Source organism: Megalobrama amblycephala, linkage group LG16 (assembly GCF_018812025.1).
Source record: "Megalobrama amblycephala isolate DHTTF-2021 linkage group LG16, ASM1881202v1, whole genome shotgun sequence".
NCBI classification, from domain to species: Eukaryota; Metazoa; Chordata; class Actinopteri; order Cypriniformes; family Xenocyprididae; genus Megalobrama; species Megalobrama amblycephala.
This window is the reverse complement of record NC_063059.1, coordinates 23,550,625-23,577,858: the sequence shown is the minus strand read 5'-3', so window position 1 is coordinate 23,577,858 and position 27,234 is coordinate 23,550,625. Positions and strand designations below refer to the sequence as shown.

The window sequence follows — 27,234 nt, the reverse complement described above, 5'->3', positions numbered from 1 at the left end:
ACCTTATAGTGTGTACGTTAAAATTCACACCAACATTCATATTTATAAGAACTTTGACGTGGAAAAGTGCTTGGTGGCAGGTCAGGTTCTAAGCAGATGTACACACTTTTCCATGTGGATTTGGGAGAGCCCAGAAAGTCTGATTTGGAAATCGAAGCAATTCCTGCTGCTCATGTAGTAAAGGATTTGGATGTTTACCGGTGTTCTTTTATATGTTAACAACATTAATTAGAGGGCGTTTACAAGGAAGACAGAGATCTGAAACCATTCAGCTGCGCACAATTTCAAGATCATTTTTGATTTTATAGATTTCACATCTGGAAACGAGCTGTGCACATGTTTTTTGTGTGTACATTTGTTCTCTGAATCACATGTACACTCATTTGAGAAATGATCTTAGATCAAATGTAGGACAGTTTCTGTGCAACAATGAAGCCCAAAGACTTGGATTCCAGTTATTGATTCAGACAATATCAGCTATCATTCACCTATTTATCAGACAGTACACATTTTGATTAAGACAGAGGTAGAACAATTTTATTTGGTTCATCAGCAACATTGTGTACATAAATATACTCTCTAAGCTCATGGGATATGTAACATTCAACCATATCGCATGCACAACTGTTAAAGTTAAGTAACAACTCATTGATTTCCAGGTGCAAATGCCTTTACCTCTCAATAGCTATTTCCACTAGCTAGATTCAAGTTATATACTGTATATTACCCTTGTACCCTGAAGTTCTGTTCTTATAAAATCCTTCCTATTGTCATGAGTGCTAAAACTAAAACAATAATACAGCATATATCGACTATATATATATATATATATATATACACACAATATGTGCTTGAAATTGAAAAATAAAAAGTCCCTTATTTTATAGGCACAAGTAAGTACCACAATTGTTTGACATTACTTCATAAATATGTTCCATTCATCTTGGAATGTGACATCACGTAGCTTTAATTAGGAATTTTCAGTGCGTTTAGATCCGATTTGCGCGCAATTGAAACGGTTCAATTCCAATACTATAATTTTACTGCATGACGGCGTGAGAACATGAAATGTATTTCAAATAATGCTACAATATTCAAAATAAACAGTGTTAAGGTGTAGTCACTGAAATTTAGAAATTTAGTGCTGTGAATCGGTTCAAAAAAAAAAAAATCAACTAATGAATTGCACATTTGACCCATGTAATCTTGTAAACAGTGCTTTAAGATTTTTAGGTAGGTCTAACAGGTTTTGGAAAGTTGTTATAATGCTACTCTGTGTATTTCGCTATTTGAGATAATGTAAGTACACAAGTCAACAAAATATATAACATTGTTCTAGTGGTTTGTGGATATTTTAATCCAAAAATCTTACATATTGTGCCTTTAAATGACAGACAACGGCAGGTTTATTAGGATGCTGTCACTTTTAGACCTGACGCGGATCTAACACGCATCCCGTTTTTTAACTCATGTAAGACTGCTTGCGAGGATACTAGAGAAACAGGCATTTTGCCATCATTTTGTGTTTTTGTCTAAGCGCTGTCCGAAGCGTCTTTCTGTGCGCACAAGTCGTGTGTAAGTCACAAAGGAGATTCACAGAGAGCGCGTGCCAGTAACACACTGCGTTCTCTTTTGTGTCTTGTCATGCATGAATAAAGAGTGTGATCATATAATGTAACAACTGTATTCCGCCAGCAAAATTTTGCCAAGCAACAGTAAATGTGACAAAACTGCATCCTGATGAAGGTTGTGGTAAAATTATAGTAATCTTAGGAATGAATATGTATTAATATTGGATTGTATTAGCAAAACCTCAATCTGGTCATAGCTTTGGAATGCAATAAGTTAAGATTTTCTGTGACTTTTTATATTGCAACTGGCTTTTAAAAAAATACAGAGATCAAACTGATTTCAACAAAGTAAAAAAAGCTTCTTCTTTTTGTAAAGCCAAAGTGTGTTTCCCTTTCCCAGGAGCACTTTGACAGACTGCTTTGACGTGTGTGCCTCAGGGAGGCCTGCATTCATTGTCACATACTATTTCTCATATCATTGTCAAATATGATCTCTGCAGTAATTACAGACCAGTACAGTCCTGATGTCATATGGTGTGGCTGAAGGTTAGCTGTCTCCACCCAGAGATGCGCGGCGGGCTAAACTCTGCGTGCTGGAACTCAGACCCCGTGTGTCTGTCAGCCTATTGGGCTTCTGAAAAGACAAAAACTAGACTTTAATCATCTGTTAACCATCTCAATCTTATTCCTGATTACTGTGAATTTATACCCTACCGTTCAAAAGGGTTTTTTTTCACAATATTACTATTTTTACTGTATTTCTGATCAAATAAATGCAGTCTTGGTGAGCAAAAGAGACTTCTCTCAAAAACATTAAAAACAAACAACATTTGAGGTATCATACATGTCCAAACCGCAACCGGTAGGAAACAAGTTTAATATTTATGGTTCGGGGTCTGTTCAAATCCCAAACCCCAAGTATGAGAAAACTATAAGAGGATTATATGTGAAATATTTTTAAATACTTGAGAAAATTTGAAGCCAAAGACTCAGCACTTACCATAGCACCCTCTTGATTCTCTTTAAGACCCACATTAAGCACATTGAGAGAATTGGCTCGCTTCATCCTTTTTAAAAATAAAGGAGTAGTTAAAAATACTGCTCTGTTCTACATAAAAAGTGATGAGAGCTGAATAAGAATTAGAATATCATTACCCAGCAGCTCGAGGGGTCGTTTCTTGTGGTCCAACTCCTTTCAGCTTCCGAACAAGTTTTTCACTGCTTCGTCTTATGGATTCCCGGAGCTTGGTAAATGATCCACTGCGCTTCAGACTTCCCAGACCATCCTACAGTACACACACACACACACACACACACAGAGAGAGAGAGAGAGAGGGGAAAATGTCAAATAAAAAGCTATTTCTTATAAACATAGATATTTGGATTGGAAACATACCTGTCTAGAGCTTCCTTCCTCTGTATGTATCCAAACTGGCCGGCCGTCCCCTTTATGGATGTGAAAATATTAATTTACTATTGGACAGGTATGTTTAATAGGCCAAACTATGGAGTGTAGATAATTCTTTGAAGGCAGATGTAAAATTAATTTTACCCTCCACTGAGCCGAACTCCTTCTCATGAGCACGAGTCAGAATCTCTTTATAAAGAGCCTCAGCTTGCCTGTATTTACCCTGCTTGAGGTAGCAGGAGGCCTGAGGAGCACATGAGCCGTAAGTTATATAACACGCATAATATAAAACTGCTATCATTATTAAAGGTGCCCTAGATTCAAAAATTTGAATTTACCTCGGCATAGTTAAATAACAAGAGTTCAGTACATGGAAAAGACATACAGTGAGTCTCAAACTCCATTGTTTCCTCCTTCTTATATGGATCTCATTTGTTTAAAAGACCTCCGAAGAACAGGCGAATCTCAACATAACACCGACTGTTACGTAACAGTCGGGGTGTACGCCCCCAATATTTGCATATACCAGCTCATGTTCAAGCATTAGACAAGGGCAGGACGTCTGGATGTGCACAGCTGAATCAACAAGACTAGGTAAGCAAGCAAGAACAATAGCGAAAAATGGCAGATGGAGCGATAATAACTGACATGATCCATGATAACATGATATTTTTAGTGATATTTGTAAATTGTCTTTCTAAATGTTGCTAATGTACTGTTAAATGTGGTTAAAGTTACCATCGTTTCTTACTGTATTCACGGAGACAAGAGCCGTCGCTATTTTCATGATTAAACACTTGCAGTCTGTATAATTCATAAACACAACTTCATTCTTTATAAATCTCTCCAACAGTGTAACATTAGCCGTTAGCCACGGAGCACAGCCTCAAACTCATTCAGAATCAAATGTAAACATCCAAATAAATACTATACTCACATGATCCGACGCATGCATGCTGCATGACGAACACTTTGTAAAGATCCATTTTGAGGGTTATATTAGCTGTTTGAACTTTTTTTTATGTTGTTCAAGGCAAGCGTGAGCTCTTGGGGCGTGGAGCACGAGAATTAAAGGGCCACACACCCTGAATCGGCGCAGTTCTAATTATGCCCCAAAATAGGCAGTTAAAAAAATGAATTAAAAAAAAATCTATGGGGTATTTTGAGCTGAAACTTCACAAACACATTCAGGGGACACCTTAGACTTATATTACATCTTTTAAAAAAAAGTTCTAGGGCACCTTTAAAACACTAATCTTTGACAAGCAAGTCACTTTCTATCCTCACCAGATTGTTCTTTGTCTTGGCCACATTGGCATCGTCAGGACCCAGCTGGCTCTGGTAAATATGCAGGGCACGTTCATAGTACTGCTCCACCTCCTCGTATTTGCCCTGGTTCTGGCATAGGAGGGCTAAGTTATTCAGCTGCTTGGCTACATCAGGGTGATCCAACCCAAGCACCTGTCAACAGAAAAAGATAGACAAGATATTTGACTCCAAGGCCCCCCAATGTCCACAAGGCCCCATGACTTTTCCAGTTATTCTTGATTTACTGGATAAAGATAAAGGATATGGATTTTTAAAAATATCATTATTAAATATCATCAATTTTAGCTGGATAAAATAGAGCATAGCTAGAAAAAAGTTTATTTGTTATAAAAATGCCTGTGTGGAGTTATAAGATTTTATTAATTTACATGACTAGTAGAAATCAAACATCATCCAGGTTTCCAAAACTGTAGATTCTGTAGGTTCTTCAAAGACAAAAAAATGAGTACAAATTGTCTCATTTTAAGAATTTTAAGTCATCTTTAGGACCCTAGTTGAGAAGATGTGTGTATGCAAAATATTATTATTATTATTTTTTATAGGTAGACATTTAAAGGTATATAAATAAGTGGTGTAATGTACACTAGCGTTCAGAAGTTTGTGGTTGGTAAAAAAAAAAATGTTTTTGAAAGTAGTTTCTTATTTTCACCAAGGCTGCATTATCAGCAAATACAGTAAAAACAGTAATATTGTGAAATATTAATAAAATTTAATTTGTTTTCACTGCAAAAAATGCTCTTCTTACTTAGCATTTTTGTCTTATTTCCAGTCCAAATATCTAAAAATTCTGAAATCAAGATGCATTTACTAAAGTAGTAAAATGCCATTATGTCTTGTTTTCTGGGGAAAAAATAAAAATTAAGTGATTTTTTGCTCAAAACAAGCAAAATTATCTGCCAATGGGGTAAGAAAACAAGACATCTTGTTATTTTACTCATCTAGTAAATGCATCTTGATTTAAGAATTATTAGATATTTGGACTGGAAACAAGACAAAAATACTAATTTTTTTTTTCTGCAGTGTTTTAATATATTTTAAAATATAATTTATTTTTGTAATGGCAAAGCTGTATTTTCAGCAACATTCCTCGAGTCTTCAGTCCCAGACAGCAACATAGTGTGGCCCAGATCCGGCCCACATCTGGTACATGTGGATTACACGCAGACCACATGTGGGCCAGATCTGGGCCGACACTTCGTTGCTGTCAGGGGTGTCACATGTTCCTTCAGAAATCATTCTAATATACTGATTTGCTGCTCAAGAAACATTTCTTAATATTATAAATGCTGAAAACAGTTGTACTGCTTAATATTTTGGTGAAAAACAAGATGTAGTTATTTTTTCAAAATTCTCTGACAAGTTTAAAGAACAGCATTTTTTTGAAGTAGAAATTTTCTGTAACAATCACTTTTGATCAATTTAATGCTTCTACGCTGAATAAAAGTATTCATTACTTTCAACGGTAGTGTACAATGATATGATCTGACAGTTGCTATAGAAAGGACAGGTGGGATTACCATTCTTCTATTATGTCAGTACCTTTTCTCTGATCTCCAGAGCTCTTTTACACAGTGGCTCTGCCTCTTTGTACTTCCCCCTTTTTCCATACAACACGGCCAGATTATTCAGAGTAGCGGCCACCTACAAACACAAACCCATGTACTCAAGAAAAGGTATAAGTGAATTTTTTGACTTCCTAAAGCAATCAAACAGTACATACAGCTGGATGGTCCATGCCTAGCGTCTTCTCACGTATGGCCAATGCATCATTCAGGAGATTGGCAGCTTCCTTGTATTTGTTCTGATCCCTGTAAATAATAATTATTTAATAAGATTAGATTTTAAATAACAGTTAAATGATTATTTGATGTTATACATCACTAACCTGTACACTAAAGCCAGGATATTGAGCATGGTGGCAACATCTGGGTGGCTGTGGCCTGAGGATTTCTCCAGGTCCTCCAGAGCTTGCTTGCAGAGTGGCACAGCCACCTCGTAGCGGCCCTGAGAGGCGTACTGGATCACCAGGTTGTGGAGCGTTCGGAGTCGGGCAGGGATCTCATATCCTCCCTGCTGGGCAGCAGCAGCGGCACTACTGTGTGGCCGAGACACTGCAAATACAAGAGCCGCGCTGAAACACATGTGCACATGCTCCAACAGACAGATCATGAGTTCAAATCCATCTTGTGAGATTCTCAATGTCCTGTCCTATACTCTTATCTCAATAAAAAAGGGTAAAAACAATCATTTAGAAGTTTAAATTTTAGTTGAGGTTGTACTAAATCCTAACTGTGCTTGAAATCAAACACCGCTCTAAACCTAGCTTACTCTATCCCAACAGCTGACATGGCAAAAACTCTGAAAACAAATGTGTGAAGGAACAGCTGTGAAGAGTGATATACTGTGTGACTGCTCCTCTTCTTCAGTAGGAAAGAGATCATCAAGGGACTCCTTCCCTGAAGAAGCGTCTTTATCCTCCTGTAAGAAACAAACATCATGAACATGTCATGAGTGTACTATTTAATATTTTGGAAAGCAAGATGTAATATGCAATCATATTTCTTTTTCTTAGTTGTTCTTATTGAAGTACATACAGTTCTTGAAATCCCTTTTTCCAGATCTAGAAATCACACTTATACCCCCGGTTTCACAGACAAGGCCTAAGCTTAGTCCCAGACTAAAATGCATGTTTAAGCTGTTTTAACTGAAAGCAACTGACATATCTTTAAATATGTCAGTGCCATTGTTTTGTCTCAATATGCACATTAGTAATGTTTTTTTCTAAGGAATGTTTATAAAAGCTACTTAAAGGTGCCCTAGAATTAAAAATTGAATTTACCATGGCATAGTTGAATAACAAGAGTTCAGTACATGGAAATGACATACAGTGAGTCTCAAACACCTTCTTCTTATATAAATCTCATTTGTTTAAAAGACCTCCAAAGAACAGGCGAATCTCAACATAATTAATATGTACAGATCATTAATATGTACGCCTCCCAATATTTGCATATGCCAGCTCATGTTCAAAGCATTAGACAAGGGCAGGACGTCTGGATGTGCACAGCTGAATCATCAGACTAGGTAAGCAAGCAAGAACAATAGCAAAAAATGGCAGATGGAGCAATAATAACTGACATGATCCATGATATCATGATATTTTTAGTGATATTTGTAAATTGTCTTTCTAAATGTTTCGTTAGCATGTTGCTAATGTACTGTTAAATGTGGTTAAAGTTACCATCGTTTCTTACTTGTATTCACGGAGACAAGACTGTCGTTATTTTCATTTTTTAAACACTTGCAGTCTGTATAATGCACAAACACAACTTCATTCTTTATAAATCTCTCCAACAGTGTGTAATGTTAGCTTTAGCCACGGAGCACAGCCTCAAACTCATTCATAACCAAATGTAAACATCCAAATAAATACCATACTTACGTGATTAGACATGTTGCATGATGAACACTATGTAAAGATCCATTTTGAGGGTTATATTAGCTGTGTGAACTTTGTTTATGCTGTTCAAGGCAAGTGCGAGCTCCGGTTGCAGGGAGTACAAGAATCTAAAGGGGCCGCAGCCTGAATCGGCGCATATTTAATGATGCCCCAAAATAGGCAGTTAAAAAAATGAATAAAAAAAAATTATGGGGTATTTCGAGCTGAAACTTCACAGACACATTCAGGGGACACCTTAGACTTATATTACATCTTTTAAAAAGACGTTCTACGCCACCTTTAAATGTCCTAATGGAACTAAGGCCTAATCCTGTCTTAATCTAAGCCCTGTCTGTGAAACCAGGCCATAACATTATAAAATACTTATAATATTAACTTATAACTTACAAAAAAAAAAAAAACAAAAAAAAAGTGTAGGAATCCTGGTTCTTCAAAGACAATTTTAAGGCCTCTAGTTGAACACTGGATTAGACAACTCGATTTTAATCAATAAAAATGTATATCTTATGCTTCTAAACATTTTATTCAGACAAGATAATTAAAGATATATAAATAAGTGTTATGTACACTAGATGTTCAAAAGATGTAAAATGCAATGATATTTATTTTTTCTTATTTAATTAGTTCTTATTGAAGAACATACAGTTCTTGAAATCACAAAAAGAATCATGGTTAATCAATTTAATATATTAATACTACCAGTTTTTGGTAACGAAAAAACGTTTGAAATAAGTAGCTTTGTCATAATAACAGCAGAAATACCAAGAAAAGTCTTCATCAAAGTTGTGCGTTTCTTTAACTTTGGGTACTTTTATGTCCCAGGGGTTGATTTTTGAACAGATTTCAACCTTTTCTTTTTGTTATATGAAGGTCAAACAGACTTTTAAACAACTTTTTGTCATACCATGCACTTATTTTTGCTACTTTTCAAATGCCTTTATATATGGATATTATTGTTTTAACATTGTCCCAAACCGTTGTCCCAGACTTTTGACATTATTATCTAAAACTATGACAATCCAAACAAAAAATAAAGTATACATAACTATACAAGTAAATATAATTTATATCATTTACAACTGTCCCACTGCTGTGCCATTAATTCCACAACACATATAAAAAAAATATGCCTGAGATGAAATACGAGATGTAATGTGTGAATAAAAGAGAAGAAAAATCAAGATAAATATCAATTGTGAGCAGAATATTGTTATTATTTACAATAAAGCTGTAATTTTGTGTATTTCAGATGCATAAAATGTTTATCAAAGGAGTCTGCCATTTTATAATTCCAAAAAGTTCATTGAATTAAAAAGTAATTTCCACCACAGAATGCTATTAAAAACAACTTTAGATGTGGTGTAAATGGGACTGTGGTGGGAATTGTTTTATTAATGTTTGTTTAATTATTATCAGGAAACATGATTGAGCACACAACAAGAGAACCGCAAAGCTAGTCTAGAGCAAAATGTTTAGCCTAAGAACCTAATATTAACTGTATGAATGTTTTCAAGGCGAACCCTTACCAGAGACGGCTCTTCGTGGTCGTACTTGCGGATGCTGCTCATGAACTGCAGGTGTCTGTTCTGCTCCTCTAAGGTAACCACTTCCTGTTCTCGCTCCTGTAGCTGCTGCTGGGCCCGGGCCAGCTCATCCCTCAGCCACTGGTTCTCCTGGCACAACCTTCGCACCTGAGCACGCAACTTTTGCTTCTCTGCCTCCAAGGAGCCCAGGTGTGCTGACAGCGCCATCATTACCTGTATGAGCGGGAAATAAGACAGCTAGGGTGAGTGGAAATGCTCTTAACGTGACAGATGAATGAAGATGACTGTGTTGCTCACTTGTGCCTCTCCTAAGCCCAGCTCAATCCTCTCTAGAGACTCTAAAATGATGCTGGTCTTCTCCTGTTCCAGGCTGCCGCTCTCGCTGGATGTCTGGCACTGGAGTGTTTCCTGCAGGCTATCCAGCAGCGTGCGGTTCTCTCCACGCAAAGCCTCCAGCCCTGCGATCACCTGCTGGGTGCTGCATAAGATTTCCTCCCCTGACAACATGTCTGACCTCAGTACCTGGAAAGGAAAATATGTATTTGGTATTAATGTGCATTTAATGTGCAAATTGAGCAAGGCCCTTTTTGCATTTAGAAATGCATTATGACTTTCCTGCTTAAATTATCTAAATTATTTATGGGGGGAAATTGGCAAATAGTTCAAACTTTGTTCTTACATGAGGAGAAGGGTCACATTTACACTACCAGTCAAAAGATGCTTTTTTTTAAAGAAATGAATACTTTTATTCAGCAAGACTGCATTAATATGATAAAAAATGATAGTAAATCCTTTTACACTGATACAAAAGATTTCTATTTCAAATAAATGCTGTTCTTTTAAACTTACTATTAATCAAAAAATCATATTAATCATAAAAATCACAAAAATATTAATTAGTTTTAACACTGATAATAATAAGAAAAGTTTATTGAGCACCAAATCAGCATATGAGAATGATTTCTGAAGGATCATATGAAACTGAAGACTGGAGTAATGATGCTGAAAATTCAGCTTTGCCAACACATATAAATTACATTTTATAATATATTAAAATAGAAATTTTTAAATTGCAATAATATGTCACAATATTACTTTTTTTACTGTATTTTTGATCACTTGATGAGCATGAGAAACTTCTTTCATACACTGTAAACCCGGATAGTACTACTAACTTATAAAGATTGAGTACGCTGCAATTAAAGTCTGTTAAATCATTGATGCAACTTAAAAGAATTACATTTTCTGAACAAGGAGTTTAGTTTTATTTTTGTGTAGCTCAACATTTTTGAGTAAACTCTTATACTTAAATTATTAAGTTTACTGAGCGATATAAAGTGACGTCATCCATGTCACATCGTTGCCGATGTTACCGACGTAACCGATGTTATCAGAAGAGTCCATTTAACATTAACTGACTGCAGCAGATTTCAAGTTCCCAGCATGCTTTGCGTCACACTGTGTAAGGGAGAATAAATGTTGAAAATGAATGTTATTTTGTGTGTTTTTGCTCAAGATTAATACAGGGGAAGATGTGTTATTGTTTAATGTTCTGTTATTTTGGTATTTAAATGTCTTTCTGTGATGTTGAAGTTTTTAGGGTTACCATTGTAGTGAAGAGTAGTGCCTGTGGTTAGGTCGGGAATGGACTATAAAACTTCAAGGCTATATATACTGCATGTTGATTAGCAGTTCATGCAAGTAAATAATGGTAGTGTCTTTGATGGTTATATTAGTGTATGCTGCTGTGCTGTTACTAACTAACACTTAAAGGGTTAGTTCACACAAAAATGAAAATTCTGTCATTTATTACTTATTCTCATGCCGTTCCACACCTGTAAGACCTTCGCTGATCTTCGGAACACAAATTAAGATATTTTAGTTGAAATCACATTGACATGACATTTCCTCTCTCAAGATCCATAAAGGTACTAAAAACATATTTAAATCAGTTCGTGTGAGTACAGTGGTTGAATATTAATAATATAAAATGACGAGAATATTTTTGGTGCCCCCAAAAAACAAAATAACAACTTATATAGTGACGGCCGATTTCAAAACACTGCTTCAGGAAGCATTGGAGCATAAATGAATCAGTGTGTCGAATCAGCTGTTCGGAGCACCAAAGTCACGTGATTTCAGCAGTTTTGCAGTTTGACATGCGATCCGAATCATGCTCCGATGCTTCCTGAAGCAGTGTTTTGAAATCGGCCATCACTATATAAGTCATTATTTTGTTTTTTTGGCGCTCCAAAAATATTCTCGTCGCTTTATAATATTAATATTGAACCACTGTACTCACACGAACTGATTTAAATATGTTCTTAGTACCTTTACGGATCTTGAGAGAGGAAGTGACATTGCTCCCTATGGAGGCCTCACTGAGTCATTGGATTTCAACTAAAATATCTTAATTTGTGTAACAAAGATGAACGAAGGTCTTATGGGTGTGGAACGACATGAGGGTGAGTAATAAATGACATTATTTTCATTTTTGGGTGAACTAACCCTTAAACTGTAAAGATTAGTTCATCTAAACTTTTTTTAATATTATAATTACTGAATTTGGGTAGTATAAAATATACTTTAAGTTCTACTAAAATAATCTTTGAGTTGTTTACTTAAAAGTTTTGATTATTCTGAACTTATTGGGTTTTACAACCACTGCATCAAAATAATTTAAAAATAAGACATTATGTATAGTAAACAATAGTTTTAAGTACAGTAGCAAGCAAGCAGCTTAGCAAGCTGTTTGTGTGCCTGTCACAACTTTTTACAACTTTCATCAGGTCAGAAGGTCAAAAGAAATACTTTTATACTGTATTTCCACAACATATTTTATAGTTCAGCACAAAAAGGCATAAACTTACACAGACATCACTGTTAATATGGGCAGCAAAATAAATAAACACTCCTAAGAAACATCACAGGTGATTTGTTAGCCAAAAAATGATCTGAAAAATGTGTAGACAAACTCTACACAAGCAACTAAACAAGCACAAAAGGGTCACAGGTAAAATTATATTACACACAGTATAGAATATCAGAAACTGACCTTAATTCCCACTAAAAGCACAATCTCCTTTTGGCAGCAAGGAAAGAAAAAGCTTCATAATAAAAATGGATTCTCTGATGGGAAAATAACATGTAAAAGTAACTGCACTGACGAAACAGCACAATATGTGTGATATGTTCAGATGGGCAATATACATGTTTTTCAGAATACAACTATTTTAGTTTTAGTTTTTAATTAAATAAGAGCAGAGACCCCTTATAGCCTTAAAAGACTGAAGTGAAGTGAAGCTTCTTAGCCACCCCAACAAGATGAAAACAAGCAGAAGGGTTGCTAGGTAAGAATCAGTTTACATGTAGGAACAGAGATCCCTCTGGGGAGGTAAAGGCCTGAGATAATGTTTACACCAGACCTATGACGTCATCATACACAGGATACATGGTTTTAATGGTAATTAATTGAGAAAATAACAAAAAAATGATGAATGATAAATTAGGTACCAGTTTGGCATGTTTAAAGGGTGGACTGACGGCTAACTTGCATGTTATTTTTACTTGTGTCAACAGCTGAAAAGCTTTTCAGTTCTAATCTGTTTGAAATTACATTGCATTCCCTGATTTAATGATGCAGTTCAACACTTAAAGGATTTCGTTTCCCCCCAAAAATAAAAATAAAAATAGTCATTATTTACTCACCCTCATGTAATTTCAAACTGTGGGACACAAAAACAGAAATGTTGTGCATTGCGCTGGTCTCTCTTCATCATGCAATTATAATGAATGAAGACTGGAGATTTCAAGACTCCAAAAGGATGCAAGACCATCATAATGTTTGTTCATATGACTAGTGTACTATTTTCCAAGTCATATGATTCAGAATATCAGCGAATAACAAACTAAATTTCAGTCTGTTTGTAATAAAAGCTATTGTATGGCTTCAGAGGACAGAACAAGAGTTGTTGTCATTTTAGAGGTTGACCAACCCAATCACTGTTTACTTTCTGTATAGTGAAAAGAATAGCTAAAATATCACGCAAGGAAGAAAGTCATACAAGTTTGGATTGACAGGAGGGTGAGTAGGCTATGGTTTTGACTTTTGAATATTACAGTAACTAACTCTGACCTCTGGTAGTCTATTTCCAGACACATATTGTATATATATATATATATACATATATATATATATACACACACACACACACACTTAAATATATATATTTTATAAGTGTATATATATGATATATATGTACTATTTATAACCTAAAATGAACTGAATGAATATTTCCTTAAAATAAACACGTTATAAGATGGGCAGGCCCCTTAAAAAGTTAATTTTTTGGGATGATAATTGCAGTCGACTTAATAAACATGCCAACTTTTACCAGATTAGCAGTAGTATCGAATGTTAAATCAGGAAAACAAACACTGACCATGAAACGAGAGTGTAACAGTCTATTAAACCGCATAGTAAAGCTGTTTATTCTCCCAGCTCATTAAAAGAGACTATCGGTCAGTGAGTGTAAATACCTGCTAATTTATTTACCTGCAGTAACTCGGACAAGTGTCCGCGACGCGTCCCAACTTTACAGCCAGACAATTCCGACTAAAATATTCCACATCACATCTTTATTTCCTTGATGTAGTGGCTATAAACGATTAAAGCCTCCGTCGCTGTCATTCATTCACCTGTTGTTGCGTCGCAGACAGGCTGAATTAACAGCGCTTACCTGATCCGTCGGTTCACACCATGTACTGCGGCTGCGCGCGGCCACAAGCCACCTATCTGTGACAGCTCTGAACTGCGTTTGGCAGAGCATAATGACTAGTTACAAATAGACTTACATCAGATATGGAATTAAAATGTAGTTTCTTCTTAATCTCATTTTGGTTTAAATTTAGATAAGACAGGCTAACCATACAATAATGCAGCACTGTTTGTAAAGCTTGTAAAAATGTTAAAAACCTGTAAAAATTGTAAACTGAGTAATTATATGTAAAAAGACACATGATTATATTTTATTTAAATATTTTGTTTGTTATATTTTTGTTATCATTATGGTATATGCATGTTTTGTGTTATTTATTTTTTTAGTATTTTGTAGGCCTACTGTGAATTTCTGACAGCCACAACTGCCAAATTACCTACAAAGTAAATGTCTGTGTACATCTATTTGTTACATCACACAGTCACAAATCATTCTATACAGACTCTGTATTGGACATGCATAGGGAGGAGTCTTACTGTGACGCCACATTGGCATAGTTTCAATAAAGCCGCTTAGGGTGGTTAGGGTAAGAGGGAGGTGGTGTTGTCTGGGTGTGTAAAATAAGCAGCATTAGCCTCGGACCCATCAGACGGGCTTAACTTAACGATAGGAACTACACAGATCAGGATGCATCTTGGAAACGTGTTGAGTTTAACATATAGACTTATCGAAATAAGAGTTGAGAGTGACGAAAGGGAGGGATTAACTGAATCAGAATGCAACAGACAAATTAAAAAAGCTGATAATGGCACACTTTTGCATGGAAAGAGTAAAACCAGCATGTGATTTAGGAAGAAAAATGAGTCGAGGGATATAAAGTGGAAGGAGCGTGATGGCGATGGAGCAACTGTGGGCAGATATATGAGACTGGAGTGATTAATGGTTCAGCTGCTAGAGGAGCTGGGGGCAAATTGGTACTCCCAATAAGGGCAGCTTGGCTGGGCCAGTGCAGTGCAATGTGCTCAAACAGGGAGAGAGCTAATCTATATTTCTAAATGTGATGAGGCCAAAGTCAATAGAACCACTAAAAACCCCTTTTGAACTGTCTCTCTCTCTGTTGTGTTAGTTTCAACCACACTTAACAGTTTATGTGTCATGACTGAATTTAGTTTGTGTCTGAGGACACTAGACAGTGTCTGAAATTGCCAGTAAAATGCAAATTCAGCAATGCCTTTCCAATTATTATTTCTCAACGACATAAACGAAAAATTACAATTCTTAAGCTACTACCTTCAGACATAAATATGTGGTTTTAGACTTACAAAGTAGCAGCAGGAAAGTATTGTTACTAAAAATATTCATATACTTTGAATAGATAACTCTAAAATCATTTAGTTTCACTGTGGCTCATAAAAGACCACTTATTGGGAAAGAAAATAATAGCACATATAGAAAATAGAAAATATAGCACATTTCATACACAATGGTAATTCAAAGTGCTTTACATAAAGAAATAGCCAATAATGGCCTGCTATACAATATTTTTTAAAGCTGCAAATAGCCTTTCTCCAATATAGAATATTATATTCTTTCACATTTATGTGTAATAATACATAATATTAATAATGTATAGTATTATCGTCAGGACATACACAGACACAGGAAAGACAGGGGCAGAACTTAAGAACACAGTGGTAAGTTTATTTATGAAGGCAGCAGGATCAAGGCAATGCAGGTGAGGAGTGATTTGATGGTAGAATAAAGGATTGAAAGACTGAATGATACAGTAACTGTGGTTTCTCATCTTGGCAGGCGTATGTGAGAATACAAAAACAAAATAACGACTTTATTCAACAATATCTAGTGATGGGTGATTTCAAAATCAATTTTATGAATCTTTTGTTTCGAATCAGTGGTTCGGAGTGTGTATCAAACTGCCAAAGTCACATCAACCATTGAAATTTCAAAACACTTATGTCGTAACGAAGCCTCGTTTACTGAAATCATGTGACTTTCATGCTCCAAACCACTAATTCAAAACAAAAGATTCGTAAAGCTTCGAAGCTTCATGAATCAGTTTTTTGAAATCGCCCATCACTAGATATTGTTTAATTAAGTCGTTATTTTGTTTTTTTGGCACACAAAAAGTATTCTTGTCGCTTCATAACATTAAGATTGAACCACTGTATTCACTTGAACTGTTTTAAATGTCTTTAGTTCCTTTCTGATTGTTAATCATCTTGCTGGCAATGCAGGCCTCACTGAGCCATCGGATTTATCAAAAATATCTTATTTTGTGTTCCAAAGACGAATGAAGGTCTTACAGGTGTGGAACGACATGAGGGTGAGTAATTAATGACAGAGTTTTCATTTTTGGGTGAACTAACCCTTTAAATGAGACTTTGGTCTAAGCAGACAGGTTATGGAGAGTGCAGTGCTAAGCACAGAGAATTCAATGAACATGTCTGTGTAAAGCCCCTCCACACCCCAGGTGACGCGCACAGCACAGCTGTTAATTCTAATAGCTGTGCTTTCAAGGAGGAGTTCTGTAACAGCGCATGTACAGAGAAGAGTCAATGGGTATCTGTGGGTAAGTTGATTGTATAGATGTGGGAGATGTAATACTATACAGAGCCAGCAAAGTGTCAGTACAAATCAAATGCTCAATGACCTTTTCACTGATGGTAAAAGCAAAGCGAGAACATATCTGGCACATTAGCGCTAAACCATGTGACTTGATGCTATCCAGCAATGTTTATTTTCAAAAAAGATTGACAGACCTGTACTGCTGCACTAGAAAAACATAACATGTGGGACATTAAACATGCATTTCACATGCATAAACAAATTTTGAATATGGTCACTCTAAATTCTGGGGGCAGAGGTCAATGGACAGGCAGAGCGAGGGACGGACAAACTGAGGGACTCATAACTGAGTCAGTGCAATTCAATCTGGCGAGATGGCATGGGGAAAGAGACAACCTTGCAACCTAGCACTAAACATAGTGCCTGTAAGCCAGTTCACCAACTCTGATTTCAACAGAAGAGATTGCAGCAGATGTACGTTTAGAAAATCGCTTTCAAAACTCAGCTTTTTATAAAATATAAAATTATAACCTTTATATTGACAGTAAAAGCAAAGCAAGAACATATCTGGCACATTAGCGCTAAACCATGTTGTTTTTTCAGAAAGATATACAGACACGTACCGCTGCACGCATTTTGATTACGGTCAGTTTTTTATAAAATAAAAAAAGGGGAAAAAGTAAGATTGCAAATGTAGCCTAAATCAAGTTTGCTAGATAGTTTGGAGTTTGTAGTTATTGATACTTGAACTTTTATGATAAACTTATTTCCTGTAATTAAAGAAAATATTTGTTTGATCATTTTTTCTTTCAACAACATAGGTAACAGGGTTGAATGGTTGAGCTTGCCGAATATAGGCGACACTACAAACTGTGTAAAAATTGATAAAATGTAATGAGTTTATTAACTTGTCTTCTCACCATGCTGTAGAATGGAACCAAATGGGGAAAATCATGGTAGGAAACAGCTAAATATTATGCTTTTGGTCATTAAAACTAGTTAATAATTAAAAATATTTTATAACAATCATTTGAATATACTGTTAATGAAGTATATCAAAATGATGACATTGTCATGCAAGAAAGTCAAGCCCTTGAGAGGCAATACAGGCCAAAATCACCATTTTAAAGTACAAATGTGTTTAAAACTAGCAACTTTTTATGCTAGATTAATTTTATGACAGCATTTTTACCGTAGAAAGTGAAATATACAAAGGTCACAGTCCAGCACCTTTGTCATGCGATCATGGGACACACGTCCCACCTCTACTAGTTATGTAAGATCAAATGGAATAAACTTGCTGTCTGTTAAAACCAGACTGTAGCTCAATTACGTCTCTCGTTACATCTGCCTGGGCCCCAGCAGCTTGTCACTGACTGCTAATTCGAATGTTGAGTTGGCTGGGTTAAACTGTTAACTTTTCAGACCTGAAGTGGAGACCAAACCAAATTTGAATATGTATGTCACATGTAAATTTGTTTGAAAGCATGTGCATTGTACAATCCTGAAATACAACAACTATCGAATGGCAAGAGACCATCACACATATTCGACTAAATATATCTCAAGGTAATCAGCTGACTGAGTTATATAACAATGTGCAGACTGGTATTGACAAGTGCAACAACCCAAAGTAAAATTTGCAGGGCATTTATTAGCAATGAGGTTCATTATCTTTTATGGTCATAGATAAAAAGAACAATTGTTCTCAGAACCATTTCAGTGAAATGAAGTTTACAGAGCTTGTTAAGTGTGGCTATATTTTTGACACAGAGCTTTCAGAGGTCGTGCCCTACACATGGGGTCCAAAGAAGGTACCATTATAACCCATCTACATACCTTTTGTCCAAACAGCTGTGGAGAACCCTAGACCTAACGTTTAGAAGGTTCTCTATGTCAAATCACTCTTTTACCCTTCTATAAATGTCTCAAACATTCACCTAGAAGTATGCAATCAACATGCATGTAGATATGATACTCTGCATGTACATTGTGCAGCGACCCCCTATCCACTATCATTTCTTAAAAGACATACATGTATGCTGTTATGAGATGAGGGGGTTTTCTCTGTTTATGGGGACCCCCACTCACCCCGTTATCTCATGGCTGGTGGCAACGCAGTTATGTGGCTGTCCTCTCTCACTGCTAGGACATGCTATGGTGTTGGATGCATGGCTGCTAATTTTGGAGCAGACTGTGAGCTTGAGTTTTTTCCTTTCCCCTTTTAACCCTTCACTTCTCCACCAAATCCAAAGTATCTCCTGCACTATAGTAGACAAAACTCAATGCTTTTTTTTTTTTGCAAATATTTGGTCATCAGCAAAATAGACTGACGTAACATTTTTTTGTGCTTATTTTCATATCAAGTAATCCTGAGGTAAAACAAGAAGTTTAGATCACATCAGTGTCTAGATACAAATAAGTTTATGTTTTGAGGAATAAGTATCTGGCAGATAAGCAAGAAGGGGATAATGGTTAAACTAATTTTGTCACTTTGGGACACATAGCAGGGGTGCAACTGTGAAATTGGACACTGGGTATTAATATAGTGTAGGGGGGATGGTTGAGTTTTGTCCTCTTCCATCTTTCTGTACTGTACTTCACAAACCTGTCGCTTCACTGATGTTATAGAGTTTTTTCCCCCTCTCCACAGGGTTCCTGAACCTTCTGCCCACCTGTCATATGTTCAGTCATGTGCTCTTAAAGCATTTTCCAGTGTGGGAACCACTAATGAACCAATGGATGCACACTGGAGTTTAACTTAATCAAAAAACTCCAGAGTGTTTTCTGGTTTAGTTCCAAGACCATCAGGTTGTGGATGTATTTGTAGGCAGCTGCCTTCTGACTTCACTTTACAATAAGTAATTTACATACATAACAACATAGGGCAATAATAGCAATCAGAGGTGGGAAGTCCAGGGGTCAGAGAGTAAAAGTCCTGCCATATTTTTGTATTGAAACATTAATGAGATAAATAAGTGTTTAATTGAGTGATGATTGACCATTATTGAAGACACCTGATGATAACAAGCAGAATCACCAAAGGAGAAAATCACAATTTTTAAGTTACCATCATCGAGGTCAGGGTTTTTTTAGTTGAGCTCTTGTTGTTGATTTTGTTTGGGCAATTTTAAAACTCTTAAAAGATGATCAGGTGGTGTTGGTTAAGTTTTCACATAATCATTATTTGATTGATTCACTGAACTCATTTAGAGCCCAATCTTAGTTGGATTTACATTATTGATTACAGCAGCACTGTGATTCTACAGCAAAATATAAACTTTTACAATACAAAAATATATATATATTTTTTAAAGTTCTGATTTAAAAAAAAAGTTTCATTTAAACACACAGATATCAAGAATCAGTCTGTGAATCTCAACAGTGGTGAGAAGTAATAAAGCATGTTGCAATGCATTCTGGGTGCTACCAATCAAAATTCATCCATGCCTCCCATCATGCATTGCTGCATGAATAAATTATGAGCTGAATTGTTTTAGTAATTTTCTTTATTCTCACTATTTAAATTTTGCTGTTTTTCTGTGACTTTTTAGTAGCTTGTTTTCTAATGTTGCTTGTCACCGTCATTGAGATTCATACGCTGATTCTTGATGTCTGTGTGTGCCTAAAATAAATCTTTTTCTTTGTGATAAGGACAACTTTCAAAAAAAATAATTGTATTGATAAAGTTGATCTTCTGCTGTAGAATCACAGTGCTGCTGTAATCAATAATGTAAATCTAACTAAGATTGGGTTCTAAATGAATTCAATGATTCAGATCAAATAATTATTATGTGAAAACATAACCAACACCACCTTTCAACTTTGCTTGTCTGGTTGGTTTTAATGTAGTTAAAACTGCCCAAACAAAATCTAATATTAAAAAGTCAAGGGTCAAGAGCTCAACTAAAACAAACCCTGACCTCGATGATGGTAACTTAAAAATAGTGATTTTCTCCTTTGGTGATTCTGCTTGTTATCATCAGGTGTCTTCAATAATGGTCAATCATCACTCAATTAAACACTTATTTATCTCATTAATGTTTCAATACAAAAATATGGCAGGACTTTTACTCTCTGACCCCTGGACTTCCCACCTCTGATAGCAATATAGACTATTTTGAAAAAAAAAAAAAAAACAGTTTTTACAAAAAGTTGTCTCCTAAGGACATAGTTTTCAGAATCAGATTGACCGCTAAGGCACCATAGCATCATGTCTAATAATCTAAAATAAATTCAAGTGAGCTTTAGAGAGAACTAAGCAAATTTTTATGACTCCAATGCTTATTTCTAAGGAGTAATGGAATCATAAATTTAAAAAGTGAAAAATTAACAATTTAGAATTAGAATTTAGATTGACCAAACTGTATGCACAGTATTGAAAGCATATAGTATGTAGTATATCTAGTTAATAAATCTTTCAAATTATGCTATAAGTCACAGTTTGTATATTGCATGCAATGGTTTTAAGCAGTCGAGCTCACTAACTGGACACTGAGAACACTAGTGTGTACTGTACAGTACAAAGTGTCTTCACCTCAAGGGACACATGATGCCTTCTCTTACGTTCTCTCAGTATATATTACAAGACACTGATGAATACAGGGTCAACTACTATTTAATGAGAACAGCCATTAATGTACAGTATTTCATAAGTAAATAATATTTTATATTATTAAAGTACCATATAAGGCTATTCTAAATCATACATTTACAACAATAATGAATTATGATTCATTTAGTTTTTTTTTTTTTTTTTTTTTTTTTTTTTACAATTTCCTTTAGAAAATGGAGTAAGTAGCAAAGACATTTTGCTAGGCCTCAACACAACAGTATTATAAAAGTAATAACTAAATGCATTATAATTCATTAAAATGACAATTTGTGCTTCTGCAGTGCCTTCGAGTTTATTTCATAACTGAACACGGACTGGGAACGGGCCACTGTGAGGGGGTGAGGACAGCTGTCTGCCCGTCTCGGGTGTTGTGATGCAGCTTCTTTCCTTTTAGAACTTGAAACCCCTATCAAGGAGTGCAGCTGTCCAATCAGGTTTAAGCATGCAAGAGCCGAGCAGCCAATGGGCAACAAACATTGAAGTATATAAACCAAGGTCTGACATCTAGCAAAGTTGGGCAACCCCTACATTGGCTTGGTGAACAGGATCTGATCCCAAGGACTGTTACCTTTTCTCCCATACAGGTAAACTAAGCTACGGTTCAGAGATTTTCAAAGGGTGGGAATAAGGGGTACTCGATGAAACATGAAAAACCTCAGAAAAAAAGGACATAATACATTGCGGCTTACAGTGTGGTTGATCCAAATTTTTCCCCATTCAAATTAATCAAACCACATTGGTGTTAATGACTCGATCCCTCATGCACTGGATTCTGGATTCTTGTGTAAAAACTATCTTGATTGTGGGAATGTTAAAAATTCTCAGTTTCATATTTTTGAAGATGCTTTGCTCATGCTAGGTCTGCAGAAAGCTTGTCCTTGCCTGATAGCTTTCCAATACATTATGGCTCTGAAGCTTAACAAAAGAGCAGTCTGGAGTAGATATGCTGTCTATGGCAGGAATGATCTGTGTGTGCTTGACACTTGTTGTACTTTGGTTCAAGGTCATGCCATCTGGGGTTCATAGCTGATGCATTTTACTCAAGTCTATTTATAATGTCTCAGACATTGCGTTCTTTTTGTATGCAACTCTATGCAAAACCTGTGAATATAGACAAATGGAATAGTATGATTTATTACTCCTAAACTGTAAGCATTTTTGATATTTCGAATATTATTAAAAAGAAATTAAGTTTTGCAAAAGCTAAATTGACGTGGACGTAATACCATATGGGGCGAGTGTACATGCTCCACCCCCAGCAGAAACTAGAGAGGTGAATGCTATCTGCTGTGAGTGATGGGAGTTTGGCAGCCATGCTAAAAATATCACCTGCTGTCTGATGCATATAAGCATGCAAGCTATGCAGCCACCACTCCATGTAGAAATATGAGGTGCTGGTTAGAAAAAGCAACATATTTTGTTACTAAGAGACTGAAGATTACTTGGGACCAGAAATATAGTATGCATTAACTGTTTCTGCAACTGCTGGCATCTTATTATGGATACTAGTGCGGCTTATCCTTGTCTAAATACAAATCGGTAGCTGTTCGTAATTCTCAACATCAATGTCAGCAAGCAGGGCCATTGGTTCACCTTCATTCCTGGGTCCAATGAGTAAGCTACACCATAAAAGACCTTAGTAGGCCTGGGACAATGTTCCTGGTTGTCCACCCTGATAACAGCCCTGTCTGCAAGAGTTGCAGACTTATCCTAGTCCCAAAAGCACATTATAGGTGCCAATTTGCCTTACTTTTGTCTTGTGGCAGGTCATCGGAAAAAGTGCAATCATGACTAAGAACTGCCACAACGATCACAAGATGAAGTTTGCTCTGGAAGAGGAGTTCCCTGACCTCTCCCTGCACAACAACCATATGGCCAAGGTCCTGACTAAGGACATCTACGACAAACTTAGGGGCAAGTCAACTCCCAGTGGATTCACCCTGGATGACTGCATCCAGACCGGTGTGGACAACCCTGGTAAGCAGAACATGTTTGAATACGTTCCCCCATTGCAGCCGATCTCTCAAAGATGCCACAAACAACACTTTATTTGTTCTTGAAGATATATAAAGCACTTCCTTTTAATCCTAACTCAAGGCCACCCCTTCATCATGACTGTTGGTTGTGTGGCTGGTGACGAGGAGTCCTACGAAGTCTTCAAGGAGCTGTTCGACCCCATCATTTCTGACCGTCACAGTGGCTACAAGCCCACCGACAAGCACCATACTGATCTGAACTGGGAGAACCTGAAGGTACTCTAAAGTTCTTTACATGATCATGGCTGTTTTACTCGTACCATGGTTGATGTTTTCCTGTGTGCAGGGTGGTGATGACCTTGACCCCAACTACGTTCTGAGCAGCCGTGTGCGTACCGGCCGCAGCATCAAGGGAATCACCCTGCCTCCCCACAACAGCCGTGGTGAGCGTAGAAAGGTGGAGAAGCTGTCCATTGAGGGTGAGTCTCAGTCATGTCATGTACTGACTTCTACAAAGCAACATGCCTGGTCTTACTGACATTCACATTGTTCCTCTCACAGCTCTGAACAGCCTGGATGGCGAGTTCAAGGGCAAGTACTACCCTCTGAAGGACATGACTGACAAGGAGCAAGAGCAGCTCATTGCTGACCACTTCCTGTTTGACAAGCCTGTGTCCCCACTGCTGTTGGCTGCTGGCATGGCCCGCGACTGGCCTGACGCAAGAGGCATCTGGCACAACGACAACAAGACCTTCCTTGTGTGGGTGAACGAGGAGGATCACCTGCGTGTCATCTCCATGCAGAAGGGTGGCAACATGAAGGAGGTCTTTAAGAGGTTCTGCGTTGGCCTGCAGAAGGTAAATCCCATTATTTACTACCTAATCAGACTGTACTTTTAATCTTTTGGCCATCTAATGCAAAGATGAGCAACCAAAGGCCTGACTCCTTGTATATTGCAGATTGAGGACGTCTTCAAGAAGCACAACCACGGTTTCATGTGGAACGAGCATCTTGGTTTCATCCTGACCTGCCCCTCTAACTTGGGTACCGGCCTTCGTGGTGGTGTGCACGTCAAGCTGCCTAAACTCAGCACACATGCCAAATTCGAGGAGATCCTGACCAGACTGCGTCTTCAGAAGCGTGGCACAGGTGAGCTTGAATTCATTGAACGTATAAAATGGCAGAGTGTTACACTGTGATCATCTATTTGAGCGACTCTTCGTACCTTTATTATCCAGGTGGTGTGGACACTGCCTCTGTCGGTGGTGTGTTTGACATCTCCAACGCTGACCGTCTGGGCTCCTCCGAGGTGCAGCAGGTGCAGCTGGTAGTCGATGGTGTGAAGCTTATGGTTGAAATGGAAAAGAAACTGGAGAAGGGCGAGTCCATCGATGACATGATCCCTGCCCAGAAGTAAAATGGCAAAAGTGCTTTTCTTTTTTTATTTGTTCTTTCATGCAGTCATGCCACCTTGACTTTTCCAAGAGACAATCCACCCTGCTCCCTTTTTCCTACTTTTTTCCTCCTTCCTTTCTTTCCTGTCGTCTTCTTTTTCTTGGACTTTTCCTTATCTTCCTGTTCCTCTTGTAACATCCTGGGATCAAACCTCCACATAGCTAGAAAACCCTAGCTATGTTGTATTCACCTAAACTCATTTTTTTTTGGTTGTACAAAGTTAATAAACAGCCCCATGTAACAATCAACCTGTTTTAAGTCTTTACATTCTTTGCAAGTCTTGGTTTTTACCTCTACACAGCTACAAACTTAAATTTTATGTATGTACATTTATGACTATTATTGTGGGGAATTTATTCAGAATTCTCAAAACTGGACGTCAATATTTAATTGAAACTTTAAGCACACCTTTATGAATTCAATCAGCTAAGCTGAACCAACAGACATTACAGGCACTAAAAGATCAGTTATTTGTACCGAATAGCACAATGGCAGTCAACAATAATTCAAGCAAACATGATTTGTCATTTCTTTTGGTTATAATAAAGCCAGATCAATGATTGCTTGAATTATAATGTGTTAGTATATTTGAAAATCATACACAATTTCCAACCTGCAATAAATTAAAAGAAATTGCTGGTACAATGGTAAATATGTCTTATACTTAATTCACTAACTGAAAATTTTAATTATTAATTAATTTGATTATTTTAGATTATAATACCCTCATTGTTATACATTCCTAATATTTTAAAAATCTTCATTATGTAAATATCTTTGTTAAATTTAAATCAAACTGTTTGAAAAGTGTTTGTTTGCCACGCAAACAAAAAGAAAGAAAGCTACTAAATAAACAGACACACAAATCACTGGATTTCAGACAAATATTGTATTAATCATTCTTGCATTTTCTCACATTGCACAGCTCTGACATATTCCAATCTTGACGATGAGGACTTACTATGTCAAATCAGAGATAAACAAAGTCAACAGTCTGTTTGTAGCCATTCAGCAGAGTGCACTTCCGGCAAGATAACAGAGGTTTCTCATCAGCGTAACACATACAAGAGCAACACAAAGAGCACTGTGTCTCAACTTGGCTCAACAGGGTAAATTGCACCATTTCAAGGGAGAACTGCTTTAAAACAGGTGATGTTGCTCACTCAGCCCTAAAGTGCTACGGTGTGACCATGTAATATGACGAATCTAAAAACAAGGAGGCTCAGGAAAGCAGACATCACTTACTCAACCTGCATCACTGGCAAGTTTGATGGCTAAAACAACCAACAAGGACAGATCATTAAAAAAAATTAGGAGAAATTGCTATCACTTTCAGCACTTGCATTGTCAGCGGCTCCGCATGTTGTCTACGGTTCGAAATGGTGTGGCATCACGTGTTTTTTTGTGAATATGGTTACTGAAATGAGGATAAAATAAAACATACTCTTCTCGCCAGCACAGCAGAAGAATAGAAACCAAAAAATGAGTTAAATAGCAGCAGTTGAAAAGGACTGACAATGTACAGAGTGAACACGCAAAAAAAAAAAAAAACGGTGTTACAAAACAACATGGCTAAGATACCAGGTAAAATCAGCGGTAAAACAGACCCGGTAAAGGGAGTTCCTTCAGCAGGGCTTTTGTGTGAACAGGTGCCCAGTTCTCAATGTGTGTGTGCCAGTCTTTGTAGGCTTAGAGGGGGCGGGGGTGTGGGCGGGGCTACTTCCAATCATCCCATCTTTCTGTCCCATGCTTTTGTCCCTGCCCTCCACCCCCTGTTGCCCTCAGAGTTCGAGTTCTTTGGACACTTTGGTGGCGATGTCCCGAAAGGCAAGCGGTGCCCCCCATAGGCGCTTAAATCGAACACCGCTGGTCTCTGCGGGGCCGTTGGGCAGCTGGCAAACCTCTGCTTCGAAGGCAACGCGGGATCCAGCGGCTCCATGGGTGCAGGAGAGGAGGAAGGGCCCGGCCTGGTGGACCTGGCAACCGCAGCCCTGCGCCGCCTCCCGCAGCGCCAGAACCACCTCGGCCGGGTCCCGCGGGCTCCGCACCCTCACATCCCAGCCGCATCGGGGGGTCCGGGGCTCTGCCGCTTTTTGATACCCAGATAGATAGCGACTGTGGAGGGAGGAGGTGGTGAAATGGGGGAGAAATGGGAGGTGGGTGGTGACGTGAGTGGGCGGATGGGGGGTGGAGGGGGAACAAGAGAGAAATATATTAGAAATCTGTAAGAGCAAAAACCCAAAGTTCTTAAAGACTGACTAAACTGTGTGGACTGCTAGTCTGTGATATTATTTAACTAAGCTAATCAATTTCAGGGATCAGTAAATAGAAAAGGTAGCACTTTTTACAGTAAGGTTCAATTTCTTAACATTAGGTAGAGCATTACAACTTTTTTTTAAACAACATTTAAAAATCTAGATTAACGTTAATTTGTAATATACACTATTGTTCATTGTTAATTCATGTTAGATCATATTACATTAATTAAAATTTAATAAAGTTTTAACTAAACTTTAACTGAAATGATACATCTTGAAATGTTAAAAATGTATTATTAAATTAACATTAACCT

At 37.1% G+C, this 27,234-nt stretch overlaps 3 protein-coding genes across 6 annotated transcripts in view; 1 reads left to right on the top strand and 2 right to left on the bottom strand.

The window, feature by feature from the left end:
- Positions 1 to 509: 509 nt before the first annotated feature.
- Positions 510 to 14,092, bottom strand: klc3 (kinesin light chain 3). Of its 4 annotated transcripts, none has more exons than XM_048160976.1 (14): positions 13,868 to 14,092; positions 12,368 to 12,441; positions 9,610 to 9,834; positions 9,295 to 9,525; positions 6,711 to 6,786; positions 6,194 to 6,419; positions 6,029 to 6,116; positions 5,848 to 5,949; positions 4,267 to 4,440; positions 3,124 to 3,223; positions 2,968 to 3,017; positions 2,727 to 2,857; positions 2,572 to 2,638; positions 510 to 2,205 (listed from the first exon to the last, which is right to left on the bottom strand). In XM_048160976.1, exons 3-14 carry the CDS (start codon positions 9,817 to 9,819, stop codon positions 2,119 to 2,121), a joined length of 1,542 nt encoding a protein of 513 aa, XP_048016933.1. In that variant the 5' UTR covers positions 9,820 to 9,834; positions 12,368 to 12,441; positions 13,868 to 14,092; the 3' UTR covers positions 510 to 2,118. The 4 variants fall into 4 exon arrangements, with proteins under 4 accessions (XP_048016933.1, XP_048016931.1, XP_048016932.1 ...); XM_048160974.1 differs by having other exon boundaries at positions 12,368 to 12,394; XM_048160975.1 differs by lacking the exon at positions 12,368 to 12,441.
- Positions 14,093 to 21,686: 7,594 nt separating this feature from the next.
- On the top strand, positions 21,687 to 24,910 carry ckmb (creatine kinase, muscle b). The gene is made up of 7 exons (XM_048161975.1): positions 21,687 to 21,815; positions 22,998 to 23,208; positions 23,329 to 23,483; positions 23,554 to 23,686; positions 23,769 to 24,064; positions 24,167 to 24,356; positions 24,446 to 24,910. The coding sequence occupies exons 2-7, from the start codon at positions 23,019 to 23,021 to the stop codon at positions 24,622 to 24,624; spliced, it is 1,143 nt and encodes a 380-aa protein (XP_048017932.1). The 5' UTR covers positions 21,687 to 21,815; positions 22,998 to 23,018; the 3' UTR covers positions 24,625 to 24,910.
- Positions 24,610 to 27,234, bottom strand: part of mark4b (MAP/microtubule affinity-regulating kinase 4b) — a 52,054-nt gene continuing 49,429 nt past the window's right edge. The window contains 1 exon segment of the mRNA XM_048161974.1: positions 24,610 to 26,777. Coding sequence (XP_048017931.1) covers positions 26,444 to 26,777 — 334 coding nt within the window. The 3' untranslated portion in view covers positions 24,610 to 26,443.

Coding starts and splice junctions, on each gene's coding strand:
- klc3 (XM_048160976.1), bottom strand. CDS start 9,819: ATGTTGTCAGGGGAGGAAATCTTATGCAGCACCCAGCAGGTGATCGCA. Junction 3,224..4,266: donor CCAAGACAAAGAACAATCTG/GTGAGGATAGAA, acceptor TGTGCTCCTCAG/GCCTCCTGCTACCTCAAGCA. Junction 2,206..2,571: donor AGAATCAAGAGGGTGCTATG/GTAAGTGCTGAG, acceptor TTGTCTTTTCAG/AAGCCCAATAGGCTGACAGA.
- ckmb (XM_048161975.1), top strand. CDS start 23,019: ATGACTAAGAACTGCCACAACGATCACAAGATGAAGTTTGCTCTGGAA. Junction 23,484..23,553: donor TGAACTGGGAGAACCTGAAG/GTACTCTAAAGT, acceptor TCCTGTGTGCAG/GGTGGTGATGACCTTGACCC. Junction 24,065..24,166: donor TCTGCGTTGGCCTGCAGAAG/GTAAATCCCATT, acceptor TGTATATTGCAG/ATTGAGGACGTCTTCAAGAA.